The sequence below is a fragment of the Haliaeetus albicilla genome, chromosome 4 (assembly GCF_947461875.1).
Source record: "Haliaeetus albicilla chromosome 4, bHalAlb1.1, whole genome shotgun sequence".
In the NCBI taxonomy this organism is placed as follows: Eukaryota; Metazoa; Chordata; class Aves; order Accipitriformes; family Accipitridae; genus Haliaeetus; species Haliaeetus albicilla.
The window spans coordinates 28,675,148-28,693,921 of NC_091486.1; the positions used below are offsets into that span (position 1 = coordinate 28,675,148).

The 18,774-nt window shown below is 43.0% G+C and overlaps 2 protein-coding genes across 7 annotated transcripts; both read left to right on the plus strand.

Moving 5' to 3' along the window:
* The first annotated feature begins 223 nt into the window (after positions 1–223).
* On the plus strand, positions 224–16,785 carry C4H2orf80 (chromosome 4 C2orf80 homolog). Of its 6 annotated transcripts, none has more exons than XM_069781620.1 (11): positions 224–546; positions 1,193–1,269; positions 2,124–2,205; positions 2,722–2,804; positions 2,952–3,039; positions 3,462–3,539; positions 9,273–9,360; positions 9,960–10,078; positions 10,301–10,370; positions 10,776–10,932; positions 11,439–11,930. In XM_069781620.1, exons 2-10 carry the CDS (start codon positions 1,229–1,231, stop codon positions 10,901–10,903), a joined length of 777 nt encoding a protein of 258 aa, XP_069637721.1. In that variant the 5' UTR covers positions 224–546; positions 1,193–1,228; the 3' UTR covers positions 10,904–10,932; positions 11,439–11,930. The 6 variants fall into 6 exon arrangements, 5 of the variants coding, with proteins under 5 accessions (XP_069637721.1, XP_069637720.1, XP_069637724.1 ...); XM_069781619.1 differs by having other exon boundaries at positions 10,776–10,899; positions 11,363–11,930; XR_011324358.1 differs by lacking the exon at positions 10,301–10,370.
* LOC104320039 (gamma-crystallin D-like) lies at positions 16,710–18,399 on the plus strand. The gene is given in 4 exon segments (XM_009922081.2): positions 16,710–16,785; positions 16,873–17,105; positions 18,126–18,160; positions 18,162–18,399. Coding segments are annotated over 4 exon segments (582 nt in total).
* The last annotated feature ends 375 nt before the right edge of the window (positions 18,400–18,774 follow it).

The following is an 18,774-nucleotide window of genomic DNA, read 5'->3' on the forward strand; positions in this document are numbered from 1 at the left end:
TCCTCGCTATATGCCACAAACACTGCAAATAGAACCCTGGATGGGCTCTTGGGAGGTATCGGGTCTAGTTTTTCACCGTTCCATATGGTGGAAGGCTGGAACAGTGGAAGCTGATAGCTTCTTTTACAAGCAATTAGATCCATCAGAAAACCCAGTGAATAGTCTCTGCCTCCCTTGTTAGCAAGTCTTCTATGTTTCCAACTAGCCATTCAGCAGTGAAACTCAATGCCTAGAAGTGTAAAAGGATCATTTAGCTTGAAACTGATAAACCAACCTGAAGGTGCAGGTTTAACCTCTTCTGTGTATTGTTGGTTTGGGGTTTTTTTTTTCCATTTAATTTCTCTCAGCTCAGCAGCATTGTTTCTAAGCAACAGGAGAAAGCTGCAGTCTTGCGTGAAGCCATAGCCTAATTTCCCTGGCACACAAACTGAGTGGCAGAGGCAAGAAAGGAACAGCAACATCAAGACGGAATTCCTCTTCATAGATACCTGAAGTCAGAGAGGCTCCAAACACAGATCCTGAGGCCTGTTCCAACAGCTGACACAGGTAGTGCGTGATTTCTTCTGTACAGGTATGAGAGAGAGAATAGGGCTACAATATCCAGTAACTTAGAGAGCTTACTCTAGGTATGTAATTTGTGTACTATGGAGCAGAGGAGTGAAGCATGCACTTTGATAGTACAATAAATTGGTGGGCCAGGTGCTGGCTTCTCTCTTTGCTGTGTCCTGTCAGGCCAGCTGTTACCTCATCTCTTCCAGCCTGTCCTCTTCCCAGTCCATCCCCTCTTTGTACCACATAGGTCTGATTACTACAGAGTGGGGAGAACAAGCCATGTGCTAAGAAACTCAGAATCAGCGGCAGGTCAATATATTGCATTATATGAGAGAATTTACATCACCATGATGGGGATGCAAGCAACCTGCAAGCTGACACTCAAGATTGATGCTCATCTTAAATGGGCTTATTCTGCCCATTTCCCATTACTAAACTCCTTACCCTTACTTTCAGTACTGTGCATGTTGTCTTCTCTTTCTTGACTAGATTTTTCTCAGCTTCTGTTGTAATCTTACTTAGAAAACGGTTTTGACCAGATTTTTGTAGGGAGTCTCCAAGTGTCCCATACTCATTATCTGTGATTCAGATTTGCTCACTGACACAGATACTTGGTAGGATGCACTTTTCTCTCTCCTAGATCCCACTAAGCTTATGTTACAGTGACAGCTAGAGTATGGAAAGAAAACGCCTGAAGAAAGAGATTGAAAAACTCCTGTAAGTAGTAACTGCCCAGAACTGCCTTCATTGCATTTGAGATGGAATTGTTCTCATTGCAAAGGGTTGTATGACCTAGCTGGATGACAACTGTAAAACCGTAGTCTTCTCTTGCTGGAAAGTATGAGCAGACTTCCTCTGAGGTGCTCTTCATTTTCTTACCCACAGTCTGCAGCATGATACCTGACTGCATATGTGACAGTAGAGATGTCAAAGCCCAGAACTTGCTCTGTGTCAGTGGGAATGACCAGGGAGGTGCAGAGTTTCTCCCTTTCAATGCAGCCAGTGCAGCTGCTGTCTGTAAGGGGTCTCCTAGTTCATGCAGCAGTGTCTCATGCTCTTTGACGCAGGAGTGCACAGCAGACAGCTCCTAGGGGAGGTAAGCAGTGTCCCCTCTACTCCATACAAATCCTGTGCCCATCTACCCTAGGACTGCTTGCATGGATCAGTAGTACTTAGTCTGAGGAAAGATTGCAGAATCAGGCCTCTCCTGAATGAGAAGAACAAGCACCACTGAAGCATCTCTTTCAGTCTGTTGGCTGTACAGTGAAATCCTTCTGTGAGTCCCCAGACTTCAAATACTTGATTCATATTTGTACTTCTTCCTATATTTTGGGGCCTTTGGGGAAGACAGCAGTGTGGTTTGAGGGAAGCTAAGATTAGCAGTGATGCAGAAAACTAACAACTTTCCTACTTAAGAGGTGTCTGTGAGAAATCCTGCGGCAGATTCTTAGCCCTGAATCATACCAAATTTAGCCCCAGTCTTGCACTAGCTTTAGAGTCATCTACTACATTTCTTATGCACCAGATTGCTTACAACCAGTTTTAATTTGGAGTTATTTTCTTGCTTTAAGGGGAGATTATGTTGGCATCAGACTACGAGAAAATGAATTTGATCCAGGAGGACAAAGGCAGCCCACCTTTCTAGATGACATGGTAATCACCAGACTTCATACTTCCTATCCTCTTTAACTGCAGGGCTACTGAGAACTCTGAAGAATGGCTGTTTGGTACAGCTAAGTAACCTGTTCCTAAAATGATCAATAAAAGCCCATTACTGCAATGAGTATCTAAAGAGATTGGCTGTGAATAGCATCCAGGTGTAATGTATCCAAGATAATTCAAGTTTTTGCTGATTTTTCAGCAAGACAAAGCTTATCCACAGAGGACATTTGATAAAGTTCAGGTCAACTAACCAAAGGGAATTATTCACAAACTAAAGCTGTGTGTGCATAACAAAACATCTTTCAGGTAAGCTGAGAAAGTCTTCCTGGCTGTGATTAAAACCCCTCAAACCTCAGCAAGTGTCTTACAACTGGTGAGGTACCCAGTGTAGCTGAGACAATACTGGGCTCCAGCTCACATTTCCCTGCATTTCTCTGGTCTTTCTGTCATCCCTCAGTCAAGCAATTACAGTAAAACAAAACACATAAGGTTCTTTTGTCTTTCCAGGTCCATTACAACTTAGCCTTCAGTGTTGCATTGCTGTGGCTAAGTGACATGGATGCTCAGACTGCACTGACAAGAGAGAAAATGTGAGTATTGCAAAGCTAAGGCCCTGCTGTTGCTGTGGGTTACACCAGTGTGAAAATGGAGTAAAAGCAGCAGTGAATCTAGCCCAGGACTACTTTTTGCATTTATAACACCAGGCTAATAATCTTCTTGTTCAAAACACCATACAGGAATTTTGCAGCTCACAACCGATACACGTATCCCAACCGAATTGAGAGAGAAGCTATGATATTATCTTCATATGCTGGAAAATTAATGGTAAGAGGGCAAGAAAGATAGAAATGTCTTTTGCTCCATGGCAGCAGTCTAGAAACACTCCCTGTACCCTGGATGTCTTTGTTCATTGAAAGCACAGTATACAGACAGTGCAAATATTACAAATCCATCTCATTTTTATCAGGTAGCCATTAAGTTTTGCTCAGCCTTAGAAAACAAAACAGGCAGTTTCAGTAGGTGGTCCTGTGTGTGTAAGTTACTTGTCTCACCCAAGTGCAAAATGGTGACCAAGTTTCAGGACCAGATTTCAATAGATTTGAACTAGCAGCATGAAACAATACTAGGAGTTCACGTGAAAGCCGATTCAGAGATCAAAGGAAGGGGGTACGAGCTGGATGTCATACGTTCACTTTAAAGAATACTACTTCTGAGAGCTGAACCTCTCTCTTTACCTGTCTTCACAGAACAGCATTCCTATTGAAGAGATCTTTGAGGTTTACAGCATGAGGCCCTCAGCCACACACTGGCAGAGCTCTGCAAATGTGAGTGATTTGTTGGTTTTTCAGCATCTCTAATAGGGTCTGAGTGAAGATCTCTTACCTGTAGTGGCCTGGTCCAGCATGTAGTGCATAAGGCTGGCATTCTAGGAATGCAATCCACACATGGATTATTTCTCTTCTCAGAGTAAGCTGTTGAACTATTCCCTTCTCACATTTGCCATTACAGTTCAGAGCCTTGTGGGTGGCCTTTCAGCATCATAACGAGGTATAAAGCCACCATGTGCAGTTGTGGTTATCCATTGGGTACTTCATTCCTGCTGCTAGTCTTGAGGGTGTGTGTCAAAGCTGCAGAGTGCAGCACTTTTCTTAATTGCTTGCAGATCATATTGTGGGGGGGTCTGTTATAGCTACTGTTTATTCCAGCTCTCCCATACTAATAAAGGAAGGGACTTCATTCTATGGAAAGCAATCACTACTGTTAGACCAGCAGTCATCGAGGATATATGGATGATAGGTGGCAACATCCTACAATAAACTCTCATGTATCTCCTTGTTACAGCAGAATATAAGCATGCAGGTAGCATTCATGACCACAGGCTAGGTACAACAGTGTGAATTTTATCTGAAGTTAGCACTTTCCTTTGGGATTGTCATCTGGCTGCCAAAGATGTACTTTATCTGTGCCCAGTCCACTCAGGTTGCAAACCAGAAATCATCAGGGGACAATACCTAACGTTTGCTACCTCCTGGCCTCTAGTGCTGCCTTGCACTGCTTGGCCTCACTGAGGAGCTAAAGTTGCTTTGCTGGCAAGTATACCCTGTAGGCAGTTGTATAAGCCAGTAAAACTCTCCCTGCATAGTCCACCTCTTTGCTACAGTTTTCCTGCCCTCCTCTTTTGTATGGACTCTGCAGATCCTTCGTGGTCTCCTTGACTCATTCTTATTCCCCTGTAAACTGATAAATCTTCCAGCTAAGGAAGTATGCTGTAGGTCTGAGATAAGGCATTCATCAGTGGAACCAAAGATGTGAAATTTGGCTAAAGACCTTCAACCCTGCAAGACAGAGACTTCCTGCCATACCTCCATGGGGTTTTTTGTAAGCTATTGTATGCTGCTTAGCAGAGTGTGCCAACACTGCAGGTCTTAATCTGGGATCGTGTTTAGACAGGTTCAATCAGTGCTATGTTTACAGAAGCCAACTCTCAGAAGGACACTCTGACACTTGCATAGGCATTACATGACACTGTTCAAGGAGATTCAGTATCTACATCCTAGGAATCCTTCCTGGATCCCAGTAAAGGATCAGAAATGGCACCTGTCAGAGAGCCTTAAATTCTCCCTTTACTGCAGTGTGAAAAAGAGTTGAATAAGAAGACAGTGCTAAGCCAATTTTTACTTGCAGTGCAGTGCACTCCTATGGAAGGTGGACATACAGATTAAACAGAACAAAGCAGCAACTCTGTGACTGCAGGGTCATGTGTGTTACCTGTGCACCTGCAGGGAAAAGATGTTCTAGAGTCTGGAAGTACCCTTGTGCCAAATCATATAATAGTAGCAGAAAACTTGCACAAGGTTTTACAGTTCAATTATTGCAGAGAGAAGAGGTAACATTACCTTGACTTGCAGATTTGATTAGACTATCTGACTTTGGGCAAGTCATTTAATCTCTGTCCTAATCAATCTGTGGCACAGTCTCGGTCATTATTTGCAGTTTAAAAGCCTCCAGAAAGAAGGAGGCTATGTTTCCTTGGGCATCGTGCTCTGATAACACAGCCTGCTGTCAGCCCATATACCAGAGTTGTTTGGGTCTAGTCAGCTCTCAAGACAGACAGCAGAGTGTGTGCCTCCTGCTTCCCTTCACCTGAGATTTCTAAGAGTGTATTTACGTAAACAAAGGAATCCAATACTGTTTAATACCTTCCAGACAAGTCACATCCCTGCTTTTTGGGAATGAAACCTTCGTGTGGAATGATCTATCAGGTCTTAGGGACCTTGTAAGACCTGAGCAGTTTTAGATGTTAGGACAACTTCTGCATCTCTAGTTCAAATACCTTTCTATTTACATTGGGCATAAATTGCAGGGTTTACTGCTTTCATGCAGTTTCACACATCAGTGCTGTGTTAGGCATAAATGGCAGTGTTTAGGCAGCAAGGGCTGCAGTGGTGACATATATGGGAGGAGACCATGAACTGTCCTGTGCCAGTCAGCTCAGAAACCTGTGTAAGCAGCCAGGCATGAGCCAAAACTTCAGCCAGAGGAGCACATGGCACTGCTACTCAAACATATTTAAGAAAGAACAGCAGCTACTAGGGAAGGAGACATGAGGACACTTGTAAGGAGCCGTACACAGTGACTATTAAGAGAGACATGGTCTTGGAAGGAGACATTCCCTCCATGCCATGGCCTGCAGGGACAAAAGCACAGAGGAAAAGTGAGAAGTACAGAGAAACACCAGACAGAAACCATTCGCACATGAGCCCAAACTCCTTTGCCACCCATCACCTCACAGAAGGAATTGGGACAGACTGAATGTAACCATGAAAAAACAAGGGAAGTTGAGACTAGGCAGGGGAGGAAAGGTGCTTACTATATTTAACCTCCAGAGTTTGACCTCTTGATGCTTCCCTCATTATACCACCACTGGGATCAGAAACCTCTAGCAGCATAAGGGTTACTTCTAAAATCCCTGCTCCATCTTTTTAGTCTAAAAAGCCACCCATTGCATGCTAGAATACTTGAATGATGTGCTCCTGGGTTAAGAGGTTTATGAAGGCATTTTGTTGGCATGCCTCTTTCTGGCTTAAATGCCTGGCTGACCACAGACTTCATGGTTCCTTTCTGGCCTGCACACTGGCGTGGGACTTTGCCAACCCAAGCAAACAAAGCACTGGTGCAGGGAAAGCAGACATATAAAAGCTCTTTGTCTTCAGTAGCTGACCTTCAGGGAGATGGTTTTGTTCTTTAAAGTGCAGAAGCAGCTTTTTTGGCTCTGTTGTGCTGTTCCTCTGTTGGACCTCTGCTGAAAATTATCCCCAGGCTACCAGAAAAAGAAACTGTATATGGTCCATGCAAAACTGGATATAGCAGGCAAACATAACTGAGCAACCAGATGGATTAAAAAAAAAAAAAAAGCCTTCAGTAGACAAAAAGGAGATAGATACTCCAGCTTTACTGATCAGATCTCATCTTGGCCCTGTAGAGATTTCACCAGTTAAAACTCTTGAATCCTATCCTGCCTTGAAACTAATACCAATACTTAGTCCCAGTCTTAATGTGGTCCCATTCCCAAGCATACTTAAAAGGCTTTCATCATTGCTAGCATCACACACCTTGCAGATTCCACTCCACACTTTTTGAAGTGTTCTGCCCGTTAGGTCTGAGAGAGTCCACCAAAGAAGAGGTACCAGTTCAGTGGTACCAGTGACTCCTAGCTTTGGCTATAGCGATAGTAAGCTATTGCCCCCTTCTCCCACCAGCCTACTGTCTAGACTGGTGTGCTATGAGCAATAAAGTGGAAGGAATCTCCTGCTGCATAAAGGCATAATGCATTTGGATCCTATAATATCTGTGCCTTTTAAAAAATGTTACATTTTAAACTCAAGTTTGCCCCTTTTGCCCCATTAGTAATAGCAAACTAGCTCCAGCCTTCTCTCTTTGAACAGAGCAAAAAGCTGAACTATTCACCTCCTCCTCTACCTTAGGCAAGAAAAGGGCAGTCCAACTATTCACAGCCCCACTAAGATGTAACCCAGCTTTTGGGCCTTTGGCATAGTGCTTTACAGAAGACCATTCCCACCAGTGTGCTCTAATTATTACTAATGTGGAGTGGGGAAGGAGGCTATGCAGCATCCATGGAGATATAGCCTGCTTCACAAGGGCCTTGCCTGTGTTCAGAGCAAGTTTCTCTAGCAGCATATCTTTAGCCATTTAAGTGTAATTGCCCTTTAAAAACATAGAGGAAGTATTATAATCTTTAATTCATGACTTGAGTCACAAGAAAGTATTCTGTATGGCCCAGCTATTTAATGAAAGAGCATTTGTGCTGGAATATATAAATTTTATCTTCAGTAACACAGACTTTCTTGACATTTCCCAAGCAACCATTAAAAGTTGCTGTGGAACTGTAATCAGACTATAATAGTTGGTCCACATGTTATTCACAGTGTTTCTGGTGCACCTTTTGGTGTTTTTTAACCTGCCATGCTTAGCTGTAATATTAATGATGGACTACCACCTGGTGTCCAGAAAGGACTAGAGCTCACTCCAGCTCACAGGTGCATCAGAACAGCCTTGGCCATAACCTTTCTTAGTTTAATTTTCCCATGTCAAGAACTAGAAATGTCACTAGATGCCATGTAGGGGCATTTCAAAACATGTTAGTTTGAAGGAGGGATCTTCCCCTCTGCTCCTGGGATAAGTGGGTGGATCAGCTCTCCCTCCTGTTGCTGTGAACATTACGCTGTATGTGTTTACTGTCATGCTTCTTATGGGCAGGAATCCTTTTGTCTAGGAATTTCCAACCCAGGATATTTTTAGAAATCTCCATTTTGAGTGCACACCATACACTGCAGAGGAGTGATGTTTTCTTGGAAGGTTTCCAGCTACTCATGCTGTTATCCGTGGTGGTTTGTTGGTTTTTTTTTTTTTTTTCTGGGGGTGGGGGAGGGTGTTAGTGTTGTTTTAGCTTTGATTTATGTTCTGATATTATGCAAGCAGAGACAAAGAAAGAACAGAAACAGTCTTTCTGTTCATCTCATGTTACTGTGCATTTGCCTAGATCCTGCCCCTAGTGGACTCAGGGATACTTCCTTGACGGTCATGAGGTAGCAAAGTTACAAAATTTTCTGAAGAGAAAGATAAGCCATTGTTATCAGGATATCCAGTTTCTATTTAAGCCAACAACGCTGCTTAATTTTAATCATGGATTTAAGATTATTCCCACTCTATAAGAAAGGAACGGAAATGCTTTGCTGAATTTGGAAACTAAGGGTAATTTATTTTGCAAAGCCCTAATTAGTTTAAGAGGTTAAATCTACTGTTTTCATTAACAGTAACTCTTGGAGCACAGCTTGTGCCTCCTTAAGAGTCCTCAACTCAAAGAGCTGGAATCCAGCCCACCTCAAAATTCAATTTCTGTGGATCTCAGGTTTGGTTATCTTCTCCCCCCACCCTTTCCCATCAAAGTAAAGTGGAGATTCCTGTTATCCTCCATCACTTTTGAAGTCTTGGCTTAGATCTCCTTGAAAATCAAGCACTAGCTTTACCAAGATATGTAGATACTTAGGAAGACTAAGTCACATCCTAGTGGGAAATTAGGGTCCAGAAGATTTCTGATTCATGAGAAGGGACATCCTAGCCTGAGATGGATATAATGGTTGCTATCCCAACTGCCTGCTGCTTCTCAGAGTTTCCTACCCCATTGTCCAGCATTTCAGGAGCTGTCATGTGAACAGCTGATATCCTGCCCACCAGAATATTATGGCAGACCACAATCCCCAGGCTGCACCAGTACATACGGGTCTATAAAATGCAGCAGTTCAGCTACTGTGTGGACAACTGAAATGTCTGGGCAGGGGATGGGCACTTCAAGAAGCAGGGTGCACCAAGCAGCCAGGACAAAAACTGCCAGCAAAGCTGTGCTAATTTATCCATCAGTTCTGAAGCAGAAACTGAAGCAGTTTTCTTACTTTCCACTGACCACAAAAGCATATGCCCATTTGGCTTAGCACATAGTTTCTGCAGACATACTAATCTATGAATTGTTGTCCTTCCAGGACCACTGGATTCAACCTTTCAAGCTCTCCCTGCATCCATTTGCCATGCTGACTGCCCCTAAAGCTGCAGAGTATGCCTGGAAGCAAGGTGAGCACATTTCAGCCCAACTCCCACAACGCCAGGGTGCAAGGACATGGGGCAGCAGCACCTGTCCCAGCAGAGCCACCAAGTTACAGGCTGCTGAGCTCCAACAGCTGCACGTGCAAAGGATAGTGTAAACCTTGGTCTGTGCCTATTCTCTTGTGGGGGCATGGGGGGAGTGGGTACAGGCATTTCCTCATTGTAGCCTAGAAATAGTGTCTAGCTCAGGTGCCTGAAGTTCATGAAAATTGCAAAAGGAGCATTTTCCTCAAGGTGAGGTAAACAATAAGATTACACGTTTCTAGTAGAATCAGCCTTCATGTCTGACAATCAGTTGTTTGTTCTTAAGCTTGGACTAATAGCAGGACTTTTGCAAAGGTCACTTATGCTACTGGCCAGTGAAAGAGCCACCCCCTGCCCCCTTCCCTGCTTCTTCTCCAAGTGGAGCAAAAATGAAAGTAACTTCAGGAGCATTAAAGAATTTGAAGCTGGGACCCCTTACCTCCAACCATGTATTGCAACTGATCCCATGCAGTAGGTCTGTAAACCAGCCTGGGGCCACTCTGTAAACTCAAGATGATGCGAGACTCTTTCTCCCTCTCAAGGCATCAAGTACCCGACAGCAGCAGCATATCAAAAGACCAACCCACGTTCAGCAAGTAGAGCTAAAAAGGACAGCAAGCAACTGGACTCACTGACTAGACGGAAGCAACAGGTTGACAAAGTAGGTCTGAAGAATTCACACAAGCCAGTAAAACTGTTTTTGCAACACTACCACTGAATGTCAAAGCTGGAGCAGCACTTCTAGCCATCAGAGCACGCAAAGCCTTTCTTGTCTGCCCTTCTCAGCACTCTTTAGCATGAGATGTTTCATAGTAGCACTAATCTATAACATAGTGTCAATCCTAAATTGTACTTTTATGGCAACTGTATCACACCTTGGCAGGAGGTGTCACTCATGAGCTGGAAAGTCAACTCCAGTAATACTCAACATGCACACGGAAGGCACTCTTCTGGTAAGTATCCCTGCAAAACACATTCACTGCTATCACTTTTAGGTTAAAAAAAACTAGTTGAAGACTATTTTTGAAAAAAATTAACAAAAACCTGACTCCATAAAGAGCCCAGTAATGTCAGATTAGCCTAGCATGTACATGAATTAGGTTCTGCCTTTCTATTTGTCCATGATTTGCTAAAGCCTATTGTTTGCTGCAGCTCCACTGAGCAGGAGAGCTAAGAAAACATTCCAGCAGCAGGGCTGGATTTGACCGAGTAAAGGGGCTCCCCCACAGCCCTGAGTTCAATGTGCATCACATGTCACACAGCAGGAGGGAAGCTGCTCTGCCATGCACTCCCCATCTCTCCTGATGGATTCAGCCCTGCATGCTGTGCTTGTGCTTATTAACATTTGCATCCTGCAGGGAGCCACAGAAGCAAAACAAGAAAGCGCTCCAGAGAAGCCTGGAACAGAGTCAAAAGCAAGGAATGCAAAAGAAGCAAAGACATAACAAAGACCCAGACTTCATGTACCTCACTTAGCTGTAGGTGAGCTAACTGACGTCTTCTACCTTAGCTTTGGTAATACATTTGCGACTTGTGTTTTGGGTTTTTTTGTTGTTTTTGTTGTTGTTTTTAAATCTTAGCAGTCATTCCTTTCTCTCCACCCCTCATATCTTGTAGCCAAGACCCTGACATTCCCTCCTCTTCCCTTAGCCACAGCTCTCCTGCTTCCCTGCCAGTGTGTTGGGAGCTTACATTTTCCCATTGCATCCCTACTGCTTCTCAACCCACCATGCTACTTTTACATAGCCAAAGAGAGGATGCAGCACTTCAGAGACAGGGATTACACACTTCCCTTTGTCCACAGTGCTGTGCAATTCCCACACGTGATCCAGAGTGGGGCAGGAATGAGCTTCCCTGCATGTGACATGAGGAGTTTGCCTTTCAGGATGATCCCATTTTCTTCAGCTCTCCCCTGTAACCATCCTGCTTTCTTTTTTCCTTAAAGGACTCAGCTGAAGAAAAAGCCTCTTCCTGCAGTGCCAGTATAGCACTGAAGCCTGTCTTCCATTCCCCATTTGTAGGTCTCTAATGGTTTGCCTCTGTTATGTCCATGCTGTGCTGCCCAAGAACACTCCCCATTTCTCAGAGGGGCTGTCACAATCCTCATGCTTGTACAAACTCTACCTTGGGAAAAGAGTTGGGTGCACATGGTTCTCCTTCCACATCCCTCTCTTCCTCTGGCTGGAAGCCTGGGCATGCAGTATGGGCTGTTCTATAGGACTTCTTCTACTTAATTTCATAGAAGTTTCAGGGCTCAGTGGGGTAGTAGATGTGTTTGCTGCTAAGAGGTGTATTTAACACTAACTGCAGGGTAGAGAGACTCCATCGAGCTCTTTACATATAAAAATGATAGAAATTAAGATTCCCAGCTACTTCTAGCCAAAGGATAGACATCCATCCAAAGTGTGGTCACATATTGTACAGCTGCATTAACCCATGCCTTGGAGATGGTCCTGTACTCTAATGCAAAATATCTGCTAAAGGAAAAACCAATAAACACTTGTGAAGCAAAACTGTTTTTCTTCTTCTGCCCACCGATTCTCAGTCACTGAGCCCATTTATGGAGATGCCAAAAGACAGCACTACACAAGAAAGCCTGGGAACGGTTAAACTTAATCACAGATTCAAAGGGTCTTTTAGAAGTCCTCATGGACTCAAAGCTTGCTTTCAGCTCAGCAGGTTCACAGTTTTTTTGGTTTTTTAACATATCACAAATTTCCTATTAAAATTGGTCTAAAAAAGAATGTTTTTGCTGTAAACACCTGTCCTTTCACTTCTGAGCTCTCCATGGGGAAAGACGTAACCACAGCTTGGTACATTCAGAAATTACAGATTAACTGGTGAGTCTTTGTGCTGATATTGATGGGGCTTCTTGGCCATACCATGCATCCCCCCCACTTTCGTTTCAAGCATGTGAGCCAAAATTCAAGGCCCAGGGAGTCAGATTAGAAGGCTAGAGGGGACTCAAGATAAACAGCAACATCACCCTCCCTTACAAAGGAACTCTTTAGCCATGCATTTCTGTAGCACCAGCTGTTTTGGCCTGGTTTGTTCACTCTGCAGGAAGTGGGATTACTGGAATACACTATCCAATCCCATTTAGCAGTTCCTACCTCTCCTCCATGGCCTCTGTTCACTGCTGGGACAGGTCTGACCTGTCACATTCAGCACAGGCTCATTCCTGGAGCTCAGAGCATCCATCAGCTTCTAAACAGAGGTTTCTGTTCTTGCAAACAAATTCAGTAGAGCAGTAAGGAGCAGCCAGTGCTAGGACTGGAGCAAATTTCATTCCAACTCAAACAGCATCAGGCTGACCCCTTGAAAGCCAAAGTAGAGATAAATTGTACTTTGAAATGAGGTCATTACAAGAGGGGAGGAGGGGATATTGCTGCTGAGCACGTGAGTAAGAGAACAATGGCGAGAGGGTGGTTAAGATTAAACAGCTAGAGAGAGATTAACATCTCATGACTGATTTTTGTTCACTGACCTGCAATAAAATAAACAATAAGACTTTAACAAATAGGTGATTAGCCATGTTATTCCAGTGCTGCCTTTGCTATTAGAGTAGTGCCATGTTCTTCACTTTTCATTGGCTAATGCTTCCTGGTTTTTACAGATAAGGCTGGTGGAGTTAAGAGAAGTAAGCAACAGAAAACTTGCTATGCTAACAAGCATAAAACCAGTATTTCATTTTCAGAGTGCAGGTACCTGCCCCTTCACTACTCCCTCCCCTGTTGGCTGGCTGGTGTCCGACTATCTGCACACAAAAATCAAGGCCAGCAGATCATGATTTGCCATTCATATGTTCACATTTTCAGACAGTCAAAATCAAGGAGCTGAAAGGTGCTTGTAGATGTGTGCACAGTGGGATTTGTGAATGATAGCCTTCTGCCACCTTGACTGAAATTTCCTCCTTTCCTGAGCTATATTGTCTCCTGAATAAAAAAAAGGTTTTGCTGTGACCAGACCAATTAGCCAGGACAACTTCAAATCCTCTTCTCAGCTATGCAAAAAGCAATGGACATAGTTCAGAGCTCAGAGGAGATACACAAATTTTGTTCTACAGGACCCAGAAGAGACCTCTGATCATACATGCAGACTTAGCACCAGTTGTCACATGCATACAGTTGGTGCCTACCACTGCACTGCAATCGTATCCACTGTGGGAAAGGCAAGAGACCATTCTGGGTCTGTTCTAAGTGCCTGAAATCATGGTACTGAGGCCTTATGAAGCAAGTGGGGAACTGAACAGGACATCATCCACTTTCCCTTTGGCAATTTAAGAGCTGCCCGTTGCACCCCAGAGACTGACTCCAGTAGCAGAATTCATGGTGGCAACTTGATACTGCAATTCACAGCCCAGTTTATGACACTGAAATCAGATTGTTTCAGCTAACTCTTTTGGCTTTGAACAACACAGCAGCTGAGACACAAACATACTGCCTGCAGGACCAGAGGTGCTAACTTCTTAAATTGCCCCACACGATCTTGAGAGTCAAAGTCTTTAGACCATAGCCAGTTGCTAGAGCACTGCCCATGCAAGCAAGCCCCGATTTCCCCCTCATTTCTGCTACAGTAATCCCGACTTCAGACATGTCACTACTGATTCTCTAGCTATTCTGAAAATTCTCACTCATTTTGGTGAAGAGCTTTTTCCTAGTCAAATGTCAGGTGGAAACATCTAGCATCCACCTTGGAATGGCAAAATACCCATTTTTTGTAAGAGGCTGTTTTTTCTGTAGGACAAAAATATAACCAATCTGTTCTGAAAAAAATCAATTTTGTCAGGACAGAATCTAATGTATTAAGTGCATAGGGCTATATATCTTCAAGAGGCAGCCAGCAACAAGAGCAAATACCAGAAGCAAAGCAATGAGAAATTCAGTTTTACTCAATCTCTCTAAAACAATGTAAAGGATGCTGACTCCATGAGGGGAGTCATGGTTGAAAGACCAAGCATCTCTGCTGCATTTTCTGTATCTAAGAATGGTTAAAGGTGCTCAAAACAGGAACTAGCCCACACTGGCTCCAAAAAGGAGTTTGTTTGCAGCAAAGCAGAGTCAGAGAGAACACAAACTGCCAAATTCTGCTCAGACTGTCACCAGGTCAGGTGCTGTTATGGAAGTGATTTGCCAGGTAATTGCACACAGGTATTCCCACTGCCAGTGCTAAACACATAGTCCATTTATGTGAAGCAAGTGTGGGATGTGGTCGCCAAAGACATCCAGGGCTAGACTTTACGGCCTTTCATGGGGACTTGCATTAACATTCCTTGTTCAAAGAACTCATGTGCAATCCATGCAGCAGTAACTGTTTCTCTACGTTATTCATCATCCCAAAGATCTACCCACCAGTTTGCCATACAGTTGGACTTGATCTTAAGCATCTTTTCCAACCTAAATGATTCTATGATTCTATACACAAGGGATTACACTTTGAAATAGAGTCAGATGTGACATTAAAGCACTGTGACAACTTCGCACTAACTTTCTGTATTAAGTATTTCTTGCATGCTCACACTGCCTGTTAGCAGTTCCACTGAGTCCGGGTCAGCAACCCATGCAGCCAGCAGAAAAAAGCAAGCCCTGAACAGTGTACTTACAGTAATAGCAACAATACATCAAGTCAAGTACAACAGTCAAGCAAACATCATGACAAGGAAATCCAACCGGATGAAGGCAGGTGGTCTGAGGTAACCCAGAAAGCTTGGAAGAATAGGGCTGAATATACTAAAGAGAACAGGAGGGTATATCTAACCTGTTTGGAAATGGTGAGTGCACATTAGCCCCTGTCATTTAATAAGGATACAGTCAAAAACAACATCAGTGGAGTGGTTTGTGGTGGAAGGAAGTGAAGGTGGAGGTTCCATATTCCCCCTATCTGTTTCCCCAGAAGACACTCTTGTCTTTCTCTTTCTTCTCTTGCTACAGCACTGCAAGTCCTTTTCTTTGGCCTGAAACCTCATAAGCAAAGTTGCACTCCACTAAATCTCCCAAACTTTGCCCTGCTCTCCCTGCTTACAGCCACAAACGGTCATTTGTTCCACTGAAGGTGGAGACTATGTAGTTGCAAATAGAACCCTTTTAAATAAATTAGATCTACAAAGGTGTTCATCTGCATGCCAAGTTAACTGACGAATCATGTTGACAAGATCTTTACATGCTTGAATAAGTTTCCCTAAATACATAAGATTATAAATCTGTTTCTGGAGTGCAGTAGTTTCTTTTGATCTGGAGCCTCACATACTGGTGATATAAGACAATTGTATAACCAACTTTGCATATTTCATGAAGAAGTTTGCTTTTAAGAGTCTAAGATTTAGGTGCAAGAAAATGATAATCAGAATAGAACAAGTCAAGGTTTGTTTCAGCCCTGCACCAAAGAAGAAAAAAATGACAGAAGAAAAGTTCCAAAATGGAGGAATACGGTTTTCTGTAACCTACTAGCTGTGCTTTAGTGTTAAAACACTCTGCTTTAGCATTAAACAAAAATCCTTCCTGGTTCCAGATAGAGAGCAACTTGAGTTTAATGCAGCCTGAGCCTGCTCCCTTTGAATTTTTCAAACAGACTTTCAAAGGGAAAAAATTGAACCAACTGACCCAAACTGATTTACAACATTAGCCAGTAATTCAGATACACTGATAAACATCTAAGAAGAACCATTTGATTTCAATCTTTTTAGTCTTCAGGGATGCAGCACTTAACCACACACCATGAAGGGACTGAAACTTTTAATCACTATTTCCTCCTAACGCATCTGTACACAATAGAAGGGATTAGTAGGCAAAAGCTAACACCACCACATGAGATGGAGACTTTTCCTGTTTCTAGGATAAAGTGGATGACAAAGGATTGAAATTAAAGCAAAGTTCTTCTGCTCTTACAAAATGAAAGATTACCATGCAACAAGCTTAGGCAAGAGGTAATTGACACAGAGCGGGGAAGGAGAGGAACAGACTTACACCAGAAACTGCTCAAGTCCACTGAGTCCGATAGCTTTCAGGCAAAGGAGGTTCTGTAAGGAACCATTCTTATACACAAATCCCCCATTGGGTCAGGTGCACCACATGAAACAGTTGATACCAGCTGAAAGTGTAGTCCACCCCACAGTTACACAATAATTCACTTGCACTTAGCATCAGCAAATGCAGCCCAAAACCCAGAAAAACAAGAGTGCCACATGGTAAATGCAATAAATGCCATAACTACAATAAAGACAAAACATGAGCTCTCCCCAAGGCTTAGAATGGACCCTTTTGTGTTACTTTTTGCAGATGCACAGCATTAGGACTATGGTATATAAAAGCAACCACAGTGTTTGCTCACAGCTCTCGGCTTTCACCTCAGCGACTGCCAAACATGGTAAAGGTAAGTGGAAGCCCCAGTATGCCAGTACCCTGCTCTGACACAGACGCTGGGATAGACTATGAGTCTTTGCAAACATTTATACTGCAGATCATTTTTTTTATGAAGACAAGAGCTTCTGGGGCCACTGCTATGAATGTAGCAGTGACCACCTTGACCTGCAGTCCTATGTGAAACAATGCAATTCCATCCAGGTGGAAAAAGGCAGCTGGATGGTTTCTGAGAAGCCCAGTTACTCAGGACACCAGTACTTTTTAAAAAGGGGAGACTATTCTGACTTCCAGAAGTGGTTCAGTCTCTGCGACTCCATCAGGTCTTGCCCTGTAATCCTATAAGTGGGTACTGCTTGGAAGTGTATCACAGTTTAAGAAATTGGGTATAGTTTATCCTTTAAGAATATAATTATACAGTCTCTTCAAGTAACTCAAGAGTTCAGTAAGGCAATGCGAAGTTTCACTAGAGATTAAGGAAATAATCTGTTTAATATCAGTGCTATTTCCAGGGCCTGTTCATAACTTGTTGATGCTAAAAGAAAGCTGAGTGACTACTTCTAGGTAGAGAATGTTTTTACATTACCCAGAGAAGGGCTAGCAGGGCCATTTGATATAAAGTTCTGCTGTGGGCTCATGTATGCAACCTGCATATGACCATACTATGTTATGATTCAAAAACACAAGAACATGTTAAATCAGATTTGTAATTGGTACAGTTTTCCTAACATAAAGGCTGTGTGGGTTAAAATCAGGCAAAGAATTAATACTTGCTAAAGTACTTCTCTTATTAGCGAGATATACTATACAGTGTGAGCCTTAGCAGCAGGAACGCTCCACATGCCCGTGCTTCACATAGCTCAACAGTTTGCCACATGGCAATTGCCTGTGCACGAGTGTATAATGGGAGCATATGGAGTAATGTGGTAAATGTCTTTTAGTAGCATAATTCTGAAAAGGCCACATTATTCGTGCTTGGTCACGAGTCAGTGCCACAGATCATCTCAAAATCACATGAATACATTTTCTTCTATTGTCACAACATGGAGTCCTTATAAATCCCATTTCTTCAAATCATAAAGAATCCTCCATTTACTTCCTACCACACATGTGATCATACCCATTTGCTGGCACTCCTGAGCTACGCCATGTGGGTAAGAAGTAAACCTCCTCTATTAGCTTCAAAACAGTGACTCTCTTCACAATCCTATCTCCAGATTAGAACACAATTTCTCAGAAACGCACATAGTAGCTGGGAAAGTTGCCTTTTTCTGTACATCTCTCTTGTTCAGTAATGTCAGAATCAGTTAAATTTCTGTCTTTCCTACATTTTTGCTGTGTTTGTGACTGCAGAATTCTCTTTCCCACAAGATTCAGCTCTATGAAAAAGGAGCTCCAAGGCCAAATGTTGGGGTTCACTGACGATTGCCCATCAGTCCCAGGCTACATCCATCTCCCTGAGATCTGCTCCCTCAATGTTTTAGGTGGCTCTTGGATCTTGCATGAAATGCCCAGCTTCAGGGGCCGACAGTATTTACTGAAACCCAGGGAATACAGAAGAGTTCTTGACTGGGGTGCAGTAAATGCCAAAATTGTCTCTTTGCAGAGGCTGACTGACTTGCACTGAGTTATTACTCCCACACTAAATAAACAGTGAATGCGTTCCAAAATCCTTGTTCAAATGAATCTTCCTTCAGTACTACAAACAAATTAAAGTTGCGCAGTCCAGAGGGAAATCCGATTTCTCTCACATTTTAGGGGGAGAGAGGGAATACTTCAAAAAAATATTCACAATTATCTAGCTGTGGATAGTATAGAGCTCCTTAGTTATTACTTCACTGGATATAGCTATTAATGGGAAGGTCTGATTCTTTCATCCAAGTTTTCCCCAGTTTCACAAGTTTTGCTCTAAGAAGAGATTCCAGCTTTATACTTACCAGGGTTAACAATATGCAGTTGGACATTTAACAGTTACTTAAATTATCATGTACAGTGGAACAGA